Below are 11,342 nucleotides of genomic sequence, written 5' to 3'. Positions count from 1 at the left end.
AATAGTCGAGCAACCGTTAACCATCTTGTATTATCCTGTAAGCAACAAGACGATAAGCAACATAACTGTTCGAGTTTTAGATCAACAAGGAAATTTAGTTAATTTTAATAAAGAGACAATTACTGTTCGGCTACATCTTAAAAAAATTGAGTAAAATGGTTTTGCAGTTTCATCAAAGTAATTATCCCAAACATTCCTATAAAAGACGTCATCTCATTAAAACAATTAGTAGAAGGATAACATCTAAGCTGTTAACATCTCAAAATCGTAAATTTTTGAAATCACTTGGTTATCAAGTTTTAATATAATGGAAATGTTACATGTGTTGGGTCAACCTTTTAGCGATACAACTATTGAAGATTATCAGTATCACACTTATCAACCATATACATCAAATTTAAACTATAATGATGAAATTAGAATTCCTATCCAAGATCTAGACGCCTATACTTTACCATGTAACAGTTATATTTACATTGAAGGTCAAATGTTAACCGATAAAAATCAAGTTCCAACAAAATTTCAATTTATTAATAACGGTATATCATATTTATTTAGAGAATTAAGGTATGAGTTAAACGGTGTTATAATTGATTCTGTACGAAATATTGGTTTAATTTCGACTTTGAAAAATTATTTGTCTCTTAATGAAAATCAAAGTAAACTCTTACAAAATGCTGGATGGTTTCCAAAAGGTGATAAACTGGTAATTGATAACCATGGGAATTTTAACGTATGCATACCGTTAAAAATTTGGTCCGGATTTTTCGAAGATTTTCAAAAAATTATAATAAACATGAGACAAGAATTAGTCTTAATACGAGATAAAGATGATATTGATGCTATTATTGCTACAGATGAAGCAGAAAAACCAAAAATTGCAATTAATAAACTATATTGGAATGTACCTCATATTTTACCCAATATTAACGAACAATTGCGATTAAACAAAATAGTTCCTAGTAACGTAGAACTACCTATTAAATTTAGAAGTTGGGAATTGGTTGAGTATCCCACTTTAAATAATTCAACACGTCATACTTGGCCAGTAAAAACAACTACAAAGCTAGAAAGTCCTCGACACATTGTAGTAGCTTTCCATGATGGTCGAAAAGGAAAAATGCTGAAAGATATGAGTAAATTTGATCACTGCAATCTAACAAATATCCGTATGTTTCTTAATTCGGAGCGATATCCTTATCAAGATCTCAACTTAGATTTTGACACCAACCGTTTTGCAACGTTGTATGAGATGTTTGCCAATTTCCAAGAATCTTATTATCATATTCAAACTAATCAACCAATATTTAGTCCAGAAGAATTTAAAAAGAATGCCCCTATAGTACATACTGATTGTTCAAGACAAAAAGAAATAATTCAAAGTGGCTCTGTTGTTTTGAGAATAGAATTTGAAACTAGTAAATCTGTAGGAAACAATGTTTCCGCTTATTGCTTGATATTACATGAAAAAGAATTCTCTTAAAATCCTTTAACTAAAATTGTGAGACAGCAATAAAAGGGTTTAAGATAGAAAATAACAAATTTGTAGTGAAAGAACTTGCTGCTTTTAATGGAACACAAATTTGTCATTATGTATTCAAGTCTCCGTTTCCCATTAGAATGTTGTCTTCCGATTTACACAGACAGGCAACTTGGTTAACAAGAAATCATCACTGCATTGATTGGAATTTTGGTTTTACACCCCTTTATCATTTGGCAAATATTTTAAAGGATATTACACAAAACGCTAATGCAGTTTACGTCAAAGGTTTGGAAAAGAAAAATTATTTAAAAAAATACATTACTGTTCCTTTATACGAATTGGATGAACAACCATCATTAGAAGTTAAGGAACCTGCTTGTTTTTATCATAATAGTGAAAAATGTATTTGTGCTTTATCTAATGTATTTTGGTTGTATAATACTTTTTTAATGCAAAAATAAAAATATATATTACATTATTTTTGTTTTATTTCTTAGTTATAAATATTGTAAAACAAACAACCAATTAGTACTAAAATCATTTATTCAAACAAAAATTACATAGTATACGGTTTAATTTTTCTGCGAAATTTACTTAAGTGTAGTTTACTAAATGATTTAAACATTATTTGCTTGTTTTCGAATTGTTTTATTTTTTCTTTTAGTTCTTTAATTTTTTTCATAAATTCCTCCAATTCTTGTTTAAACGATATGTTGTGTTGGAATGAAAACTACAAAATAAAATATATTATTTATTGTATTTACATTAATTTACAGTATCTACCCCCTCATCTTCAAAACAGTGTTTGGGTAGAACATCTTTGAGTTGATGTAAAAAATCGGTCAGCCCTAGATTAGCTTATGCTTATGCTTATGCTTAGCGTTATGGTAGCTCGTTCAGCTTCGTATTCAAAATCGTATGCCTTTTCATTAAAAACCCACTGCAAATTTCGGACAGCTTCAGCTAAGTTGAGAGTTTTTGTACCATCTAAACACGCATCCATGACTAAAGTCTAAAATTAATAATGTTAGCAACAATATTGATTGAAAAATATTTATTACCTTTCTGATCTCACGACGAACAAAATTTTACTAATCTACTGAAAATTATTTACTGTTTAACTTATATTACGACGAACTAAATGTTACTAAAGATCACTTTTACAATCCTTAATTTATGTAGTTTACATTTTAAACACTGCGCATGCCTTAGTTGCTGAGTAGAGGTGACCTTGATTTACATAAATAAAAAGTAAGTACATTTGATGTTTAAGAACATTAACAGGTTAATAGCAATGGAGTGTTGTCACAAAGCTAAATTAATGGCTCAACATCCGAGAAAACCTTTGTACAAGTTTACTGAAGCAGAATTAGAAAACTTTACCCTACCATACTTTAGAAAATGTGTGGAACCGTTGGAATTACTTCGATCTTGGTATAAATTACCCACAAAAGCAGTTCAAGATTTTGAAGTTCAGACTCGTCTGCCATGTTTTGTACATTTTAATCGTCCCGAGTGGAGAACAGAACTTGAAGGTACAGCACCGGCCCAATCCAGTTGTCATTTATGTAAGTCTGCGCTTGAAAATTTAAAAAACATGTATAACAGTGTAATCAATAATTAAGAAGGTATTATTTTTTTAAAAAGAGTTTTATTATACTAATAACCTATCCTAACCTTGACTGTCACCCTGACTTGGAACTAGATCATGACATGACCTTTAATGTCATTCACGTGACCTTGAACTTGACCTTGAACTTGACCTTAACAGGGCCTTTAATTTGACCTTGACCTCGACCTTAACCTTTGCGTGGCCTTGACCTTTACGCGGCCTTGACATTCACATGACCTTGATCTTGATCTTCTCGTGACCTTGAACTTGATTTTAATAGGACCTTTAATTTGACCTTTACGTCACCTTGAACGTAACCTTCGCGTGACCTTGAACTTGATTGACCTTGATTAAAACCGGTTTCCCCCACCACATTTTGCACCAGGAATGGTATAGAATATCTACTCTGATTCTCTTTATAAGGTCTCTAATTTTCACGTTTTTTTTTTTAAAGTATAGTAATTTTGAATTGTTTACTTACAAATAATTGATGCATAATGTAGTAGGTACCATAACCATTATATTGACAATATCCGCTACTTATGCCGCGCAGTATATATGCGACCATTTTTGCCTAGCAACCTATTATCAAATCAATGTATTCTGCTAATTTTAAATGTATGAAAAAATGTGAGTTTGGTTAACTACGTTAAGAACGTAGTGATTTTGTAGTGAGATCTTGTATTATAACCTATATTTATATTAGATAATTATTTTCCTTCTTAGCTTCCCTATTTTCTTGAGTGTTGTTTTCTGTTTTTGTGGTATATTTTAGCATAACTCTCCTTTTTCCCGCTAATTCTAAGGTTTTCCTTGACATCCAATGTTTGTTCTTTTGGATTCACGCGATGTGCACTCTTTTTTCGCTCAATGTATCCAGCCTTTTATTCCAATCGATGTTTTATTTGCGTCTTCTAATATTTGTGGTTTTTCCTTGTTTATCAGTTTCATCTGGAATTACACTATATTATTTACCCACACATTATTTACCCTTAGTTCGATGTACTTTTCTAGTTGTGTGTAGTTTAAGCAATTCATTTTTAGCAGTTTTTGATCTCATCCACTTCAGTATGCTCCAGTAATAGCTTTTACGCTTTACACATTTGTTCTGGCTAATTGGCTTAGTTCCAGTGCCATAAAAGAAAACACACACACACAGCTTTTACGTTTATTATAATCTGATTTACCAAAGCGGAAAAATTACAATTGATGGCTGAAATCTACGTTTATCACATTGATAATTGGCTAATAAGCCATGTTTTAAAAATATTTTTAAAGGTGATTATTAGTAGAATTTATAAAAAATTGAATCCTATGGGAATTTGGATTTCGTGGAGGTTCGCAATAAGAGAAGCCTTATTTAGTATTCAATTCCTAGCTCAACGCTCTAGGAACATATATATATATATATATATATATATATATATATATATATATATATATATATATATATATAAATATATATATATATAAATATATATATATATATATATATATATATATATATGTATAAATGTATATGTATATATATATATATATATATATATATATATATATATATATATATATAATCAATATTTTTATTATTATTGTAATTTTTATGTTTCAATAGTCAATTTTAAATCATCAAATGTAGTAGTTTGTAAAATATTCAAAAATTGTAACTTAATTTTCGAAATAAAGATTTTTTTGAGAAATCAACGTAGCAGAAACATTTCTGTCTCTGCGAACCACAGGATTTTTCATACAGAAACTTAATCGTTTCCTGGTCTAGAATAGTTCGATTTAATCCTGAAGAACCAAGAGAAAAATGTATTTAAAATCAAACACGATCCTTGCGTAAGTTTTTTCCTTTCTTTACCATTGTGTTCAAGATAGTGGCTGCATAATTATTAAAAAGGGGAAATGTCAAGGTTGTCAATAGCAACTAATAATTTATCTGTATCATCTCTGTGTGTGTCAAGGGAGAATAAAAAAGTCAGATCTTGAAATTCATTTTGTATAATTTTATTATAAGAATTTTTCACATTACGAATAGATAAATCATCAGATCATATCTAAAAAAAAGAACAAAACAAACATTGGTCCTTCGAGCCGGATATTTGTGCTATTCCACGCCATACAACCTACAAGATCAGCCGACAACGTTGAACGAGACAGTCGCAGAAATACATCGAGTGCTCCTTTGCCCCAGGCTTCAAGTCAAGTATACAATCCGATTGAACACATACTGACGATTTCACTGGACGGGACATCGAATTATCAAAAATCAGGGAAGTGAGCTTTTGTTTCTTACTTATCTGCCTTTCATTTCAATTTCCTAACTTAGACTTCTTCAATCTTGAAATTTATTGTTCATTGTTAGTTTACTTTAACACATAATAGTTAAAACATTTAAATTTGAATTAAAATGGGGGATTTGCTTACGTTAAAAAAGATAAGAGCATCTCTTAAAGCGCGATTAACCTCATTTATTAAATTCATTGATAGGGACTCAACCCAAGGTGAGATGAATGAGCCAACTCGCGCTGAAATTGAATTGCGCATCGAAAACGCGAATAGTATTCATACTCAATATCAAGAAACCCAATTAAAAATAGAAAGTTTACTGGACGCAATAACTGAGGAAGAAATAAATTACAGAGAAACGTTCGAAACCTCATTTTATTCAGTTATAATTAAGGCAAAACAACTGTTGACAACAACCTCAGCTAGTGCCTCCAGTACATCTAGTCCTACTAGTGAACATTTTGCATCCAATCATACATATACAACCTCCAATATAAAACTTCCTTCTATTGAATTGCCAAAATTCAGTGGCAACATAGAAGAATGGTTAGATTTTCATGACTTATTTGATTCGTTAGTTATAAAAAATAATAGTATATCTGAAATACAAAAATTATATTATTTAAGAGCATGCATAACAGGTTCTGCTGAGAGAGTCATTGCTTCTATACCTCTCTCTGCTTCTAATTTTACTGTTACATGGAATCTTTTGGTTGAGAGATATTCTAACAAGGAATTGTTGTTGCATAACCATATTAAAGCCATCTTCAATTTAAAGGCAATCAATAAAGAAGGTTCATTTTCAATCAGAAATTTAATTGATAAATTTTGTAGCAATCTTAGAGCTTTGGAGGCATTAAAACAATCAGTCGAACATTGGGATGCCCTTCTCAAATATATTCTTTTGGAAAAATTAGATTCTGAATCTGTGAAAGAATGGGAGAAGGCCAACAATGGTAAAGTCAGTCAAGTTTCGGACCTCATATATTTCCTAAAAACGAAGGCAGATACTCTAGAAAGATATAATCTAAATAAACCCAATATTCAAGGGACTTCTGTCAATAATCATGTCAAATTCAGACACAACAGTACTAAGGCTCTTGTAAGTACAAAATCTTCTTTTCTTTCTTGTCCTTTATGCAACCAGCAACACAAACCTGGTTCACTGTAGTCAATTTCATTCATTAGACATTCCTGCCCGTATCAATAAAGTACGTAGATTTAAATTATGCTTGAATTGTCTGCATTCTGGACATCAACAAGCTACGTGCAAATATGGCGAATGTAAGAAATGTAACCAGAAACATCATACTCTTCTCCATGAATTTATTGAAAATCCACTAAATCCATTGTCTCAGTTTAATGATCAAGTAGTTGCTTCTCAGAGTAGCCCTCAGACACTTTCTAATACTTCTCAAAATCAACAAATCCTTCTATCAACGGTTGTTGTCCAAGTTCGTGACCATTTAGGGGTTGCTCATAATTGTAGAGCTCTTTTAGATAGTGGAGCTTAATCTAATTTTATCACATCAAGTTTAGTTGATTTGCTGGGTATTTCAAGGGAGCAGGTTAACATTTCTGTAGTGGGTATCGCTCATGTTTCTTCTAAAATAGATCACAAATGTAATGTTGTTATTAACTCTTTACAATCTATATATTCTTTCCCCCTAGAGTGTTTAATCATTCCACAAATATGTGGACAACTTCCAGTTTGTCAAATTGATGCATCTTCGTTGCCCATACCTGCAAATATTCGTTTATCAGACCCAAATTTTCATACTCCTTCGGAAGTAAATATTCTGATCAGTGCTAGTATTTTTTGGGACCTGCTATGTGTGGGTCAGGTCAAGTTAGGTCCTGAAAAACCCATACTTCAGAAAACTAGATTAGGGTGGATCATTTCTGGTCCTTTAATAAATACCAGGGTGAATAGTCAGCAATCTACCATATGTGGATTATCACACAATATCGAAACTGACGACCTTTCTAGGCTTTGGGAGATTGAGGAGTGCTCAGGTACTAAACTTCAGTCTCCAGAAGAGTTATTGTGCGAGGAGCACTTCAAATCAACCTTTAGGAGAAATTTGGATGGTCGGTTCATTGTGTCCATTCCTTTTAAGTCACAGGTTGACTCTTTGGGAGAATCCAGATCAATAGCTCAAAGAAGGTTCTATAGCTTAGAAAAAAGGCTTCTTAATGATCCTATCATGAAGGAGCAGTATGTTGCATTTATGGAGGAATACTTGTCTTTAGGCCACATGTCAAGAGTTACTGATTGTACTTTGCCAGTACATAGTTATTACTTTCCTCATCACGGGGTGATGAAGCAGGACAGTCTCACTACAAAACTCAGAGTAGTGTTCGATGGTTCCTGTCCGTCATCATCTGGTCATTCGCTCAACGATCTTCAGATGGTAGGTCCCATCATGCAGAATGATTTGATATCTATCCTGTTGAGATTTAGAAGGTATCCATTTGTTGCATCTGCGGACATTGCCAAAATGTACCGCCAAATTCTTATTGATGATACTCAACGGTGTCTCCAAAGAATCTTATGGAGAAATCATCCGAAAGATCCTCTTCATTCATATGAATTAAATACAGTTACTTATGGCTCTACGTCAAGTAGTTATCTAGCCACTAGATGTCTCTATCAGCTATCATTAGAGCATTCTGATACATTCCCTCAAGCTTCTAAAATCATAGCTGAAGACTTCTATGTTGACGACTTGTTAACTGGTTCTGATACGTTAGAGGACTTAATCCTTAATTGTAAACAAGTCTCTGAAATTCTTTCAAAAGGTTGCTTTCCACTTAGAAAGTGGACCTCAAACAATTCTTCATTTCTTAAGTCCATCCAGGAATCTATTTCATTAGACACTCCCTTCCTTTTTGGTGCCAATGAAAACACAAAGACACTTGGGTTACAATGGTGCCCTAGTTTAGATTCATTGTCCTATTCTATTGATTCAAATGTTACTCCCAAAATTATCACTAAAAGATCAATACTTTCTGGTATTGCTCAAATATTCGACCCTTTAGGTCTCTTAAGTCCATCAATCATTAAAGTCAAAATCCTTATGCAACTCCTTTGGTTAGAGAAGTTAGACTGGGATGAAGGAGTGCCATTGCATATTCAGTCTGAGTGGTTATCTTTCAGAGATCAGTTGCATGAGTTGAATAAATTGCAAATTCAAAGAAATGTAGTTCTCCCTAATTCTGTTCTTATTGAAATGCACGGATTCTGTGACGCAAGCGAAGTTGCTTATGGCGCAGCCATATATATTCGCAGTGTTGATAAAAAGGGTAACATTTTTATAAATTTACTTTGTGCTAAAAGCAAAGTAGCACCTGTAAAGAAGCTGAGCATACCTCGCCTGGAACTTAGCGGAGCTTTGATCTTATCACGTCTTTCTAAAATGGTTATTACTTCTTTGAATATTCAGTTCAATAAGATTTTTCTGTGGTCTGACTCAACCATTACCTTGGGCTGGATAAAAACTTCGTCACATGTACTAAAAACTTTCGTTGGTAATCGTGTTTCAGAAATTCAGTCCAACACAGATCCCGAAAATTGGAGACATGTACCTACGGATTGTAACCCTGCTGATTTACTCTCTCGAGGAATTGAACCTCAGGTTCTAAGCTCTTGTTCATTTTGGTGGCACGGCCCATCATTCTTGCTAGATTCTCCTGAAACTTGGTCAGTTCAAGTATCTTTTGGTAAAGAAAAACTTCCAGAGTTTAAAACTATTAGCAACCAATTTATGATAGTTTCGTCTACTCCATTATTTGATTTTGAAAAATATTTGAGTTTTTCAACCTTGGTAAGGTCAGTGGCTTACTCTTTGCGTTTCTACTACAATTCTCAACGAAAGAACAAGGCCACTCGTGTTTTGGGGCATTTAACCACGCAGGAGATTAACAATTCTACCCTTACTCTAGTTAAGTTGGTACAAGCTGAAGGTTTCCCATCTGAGATTCAGTGCTTAAGAAGAGGTAATGCAGTTTCTTCTAAAAGCAGAATCTTATCACTTAATCCCTTTTTAGATCCAGAAGGATTACTCAGGGTCGGTGGTAGATTAAGTAATTCAAACTTTTCTTATCAAAAGAAACATCCTATTCTAATTCAATCTAATCATAAGTTTACTATTCTATTTTTCCGTCAAGAGCATTTCAAGCTGTGCCATGCAGGACCTCAACATCTCCTAGCTCACGTGCGTGAGAAATATTGGCCTTTACATGGAAAATCATTGGCTAGGAGAACGGTTCGCTAAGGCTTGCGTTGCTTTCGCTTCAATCCCGATCAAGTTAATCCCATCATGGGAGATCTTCCCCAATCAAGAGCCACCCCCTCATTTCCATTTGCTGTTACAGGAGTTGATTATGCTGGTCCATTTGCCCTCAGAACTAGTCGTCATAGGGGTGCTTCTTCATATAAAGGTTATATTAGTTTATTTGTTTGCCTATCGACAAAGGCCATTCATTTAGAGGTGGTAACGGATCTTTCCACCGAAGCCTTTATGGCGGCAATAAAACGATTTATAGCTAGAAGGGGCAAACCATGTCAGATGATGAGTGATAACGGAACCACATTTGTGGGTGCCAACAATTCTTTGTTGGAATTGGGTAAATTTTTGAAAACCAATGGTAATAAATTCCCTGATATGTGTGCTAAATCTGATATAAATTGGAAGTTCATACCGGCTCATTCTCCTCATTTTGGCGGTCTCTGGGAGGCTGGAGTCAAATCGGTGAAGGCTAACCTCAAACGAGTTATGACAGATACGAAATTAGATTATGAAAGATTTGTTACATTACTAACTCAGATTGAAGGAGTATTAAATTCTCGTCCTTTGAGTGCCTTGTCTTCTAACCCTTCTGATCTTTTGCCTTTGACACCAGCTCACTTCCTCATTGGAAGAGCCATGGATTTTGTTCCAGAAATAAATCTATCAAACTCATCCATTACCAGTTTGTCTAGATTCCAGCAGTTGCAGCAACTTCGCCGTCATTTTTGGAAACGTTGGTCTCTGGAATACATCTCCGAATTGCAAGAACGGAAGAAATGGAAAGTCAACCAATCTAAAATTCAGACTGACACACTCGTCCTCATCAAAGAAAGAAATTTACCTCCTTTAAACTGGTGTCTTGGGCGCGTAGAAGTTTTGCATCCCGGCGCTGATGGAGTTACACGAGTGGTTACCATAAGAACTTCAAAAGGACTTATAAAGCGAGCTGTTACAAACATTTGTCCACTTCCGGTTCCTAGTGATCAAAGTGAAGGTGCAATCACGTCTTAAGTTCTAGAACTGTTAATGCGTCTTAGTTAAAGAACATTTGTTTGATTTTTAAACTTAAAAGTTTATAATAATTATTGAAGATGTATTTGTTTATTTTTTATTGCATGTAATGCATTTCCTCATTTACTTGCTTACCTGTTGAATTGAAAGCGATCCTTTCAAGGTGGGGGGCATGTTCAAGATAGTGGCTGCATAATTATTAAAAAGGGGAAATGTCAAGGTTGCCAATAGCAACTAATAATTTATCTGTATCATCTCTGTGTGTGTCAAGGGAGAATAAAAAAGTCAGATCTTGAAATTCATTTTGTATAATTTTATTATAAGAATTTTTCACATTACGAATAGATAAATCATCAGATCATATCTAAGAAAAAGAACAAAACAAACAATTGTTTGAGCATTTTATATTATTTGAAACATTTTTACTTCTACGAATTTTTATATATATATATTTGCATTTATATTTTACATGTTTGCATATATTTTATGAGTACATTGAATGATTTCCCAAAATAGTATAGAAAATTTAAGTTTACTATTCGATGATTTGAATTTGAAAATAAAAAAAATCTACAAACCTCTAAATCTAAGCCTGCATCTAAATTACATTCCAAAATGCCGATAACCAATAACGATATTGCTAGCCTTTGCTTAA

At 33.3% G+C, this 11,342-nt stretch overlaps 3 protein-coding genes across 3 annotated transcripts; all 3 read left to right on the top strand.

Moving 5' to 3' along the window:
- The first annotated feature begins 307 nt into the window (after positions 1 to 307).
- LOC140446535 (uncharacterized) lies at positions 308 to 1,483 on the top strand. Its single transcript, XM_072539098.1, has one exon. It carries the CDS (start codon positions 308 to 310, stop codon positions 1,481 to 1,483), a length of 1,176 nt encoding a protein of 391 aa, XP_072395199.1.
- Positions 1,484 to 5,505: 4,022 nt separating this feature from the next.
- LOC140446534 (uncharacterized) lies at positions 5,506 to 9,661 on the top strand. The gene is made up of 3 exons (XM_072539097.1): positions 5,506 to 5,957; positions 6,012 to 6,340; positions 7,056 to 9,661. The coding sequence occupies exons 1-3, from the start codon at positions 5,506 to 5,508 to the stop codon at positions 9,659 to 9,661; spliced, it is 3,387 nt and encodes a 1,128-aa protein (XP_072395198.1).
- Positions 9,662 to 9,706: 45 nt separating this feature from the next.
- LOC140446533 (uncharacterized) lies at positions 9,707 to 10,687 on the top strand. The gene has a single exon (XM_072539096.1). The coding sequence runs from the start codon at positions 9,707 to 9,709 to the stop codon at positions 10,685 to 10,687; it is 981 nt and encodes a 326-aa protein (XP_072395197.1).
- Positions 10,688 to 11,342: the final 655 nt, after the last annotated feature.

Source organism: Diabrotica undecimpunctata, chromosome 7, assembly GCF_040954645.1.
Source record: "Diabrotica undecimpunctata isolate CICGRU chromosome 7, icDiaUnde3, whole genome shotgun sequence".
NCBI classification, from domain to species: domain Eukaryota; kingdom Metazoa; phylum Arthropoda; class Insecta; order Coleoptera; family Chrysomelidae; genus Diabrotica; species Diabrotica undecimpunctata.
The sequence above is the reverse complement of the archived record's forward strand: the minus strand, read 5'-3'. Positions and strand labels throughout refer to the sequence as shown.

Excerpts from the sequence above, each read along its gene's own strand:
- LOC140446535 (XM_072539098.1), top strand. The coding sequence starts at position 308 with ATGGAAATGTTACATGTGTTGGGTCAACCTTTTAGCGATACAACTATT.
- LOC140446534 (XM_072539097.1), top strand. The coding sequence starts at position 5,506 with ATGGGGGATTTGCTTACGTTAAAAAAGATAAGAGCATCTCTTAAAGCG. Across the intron at positions 5,958-6,011 it reads TTTCATGACTTATTTGATTC|AGCATGCATAACAGGTTCTG; the intron begins GTTAGTTATAAA and ends ATATTATTTAAG. Across the intron at positions 6,341-7,055 it reads ATGGGAGAAGGCCAACAATG|AGTGTTTAATCATTCCACAA; the intron begins GTAAAGTCAGTC and ends CTTTCCCCCTAG.
- LOC140446533 (XM_072539096.1), top strand. The coding sequence starts at position 9,707 with ATGGGAGATCTTCCCCAATCAAGAGCCACCCCCTCATTTCCATTTGCT.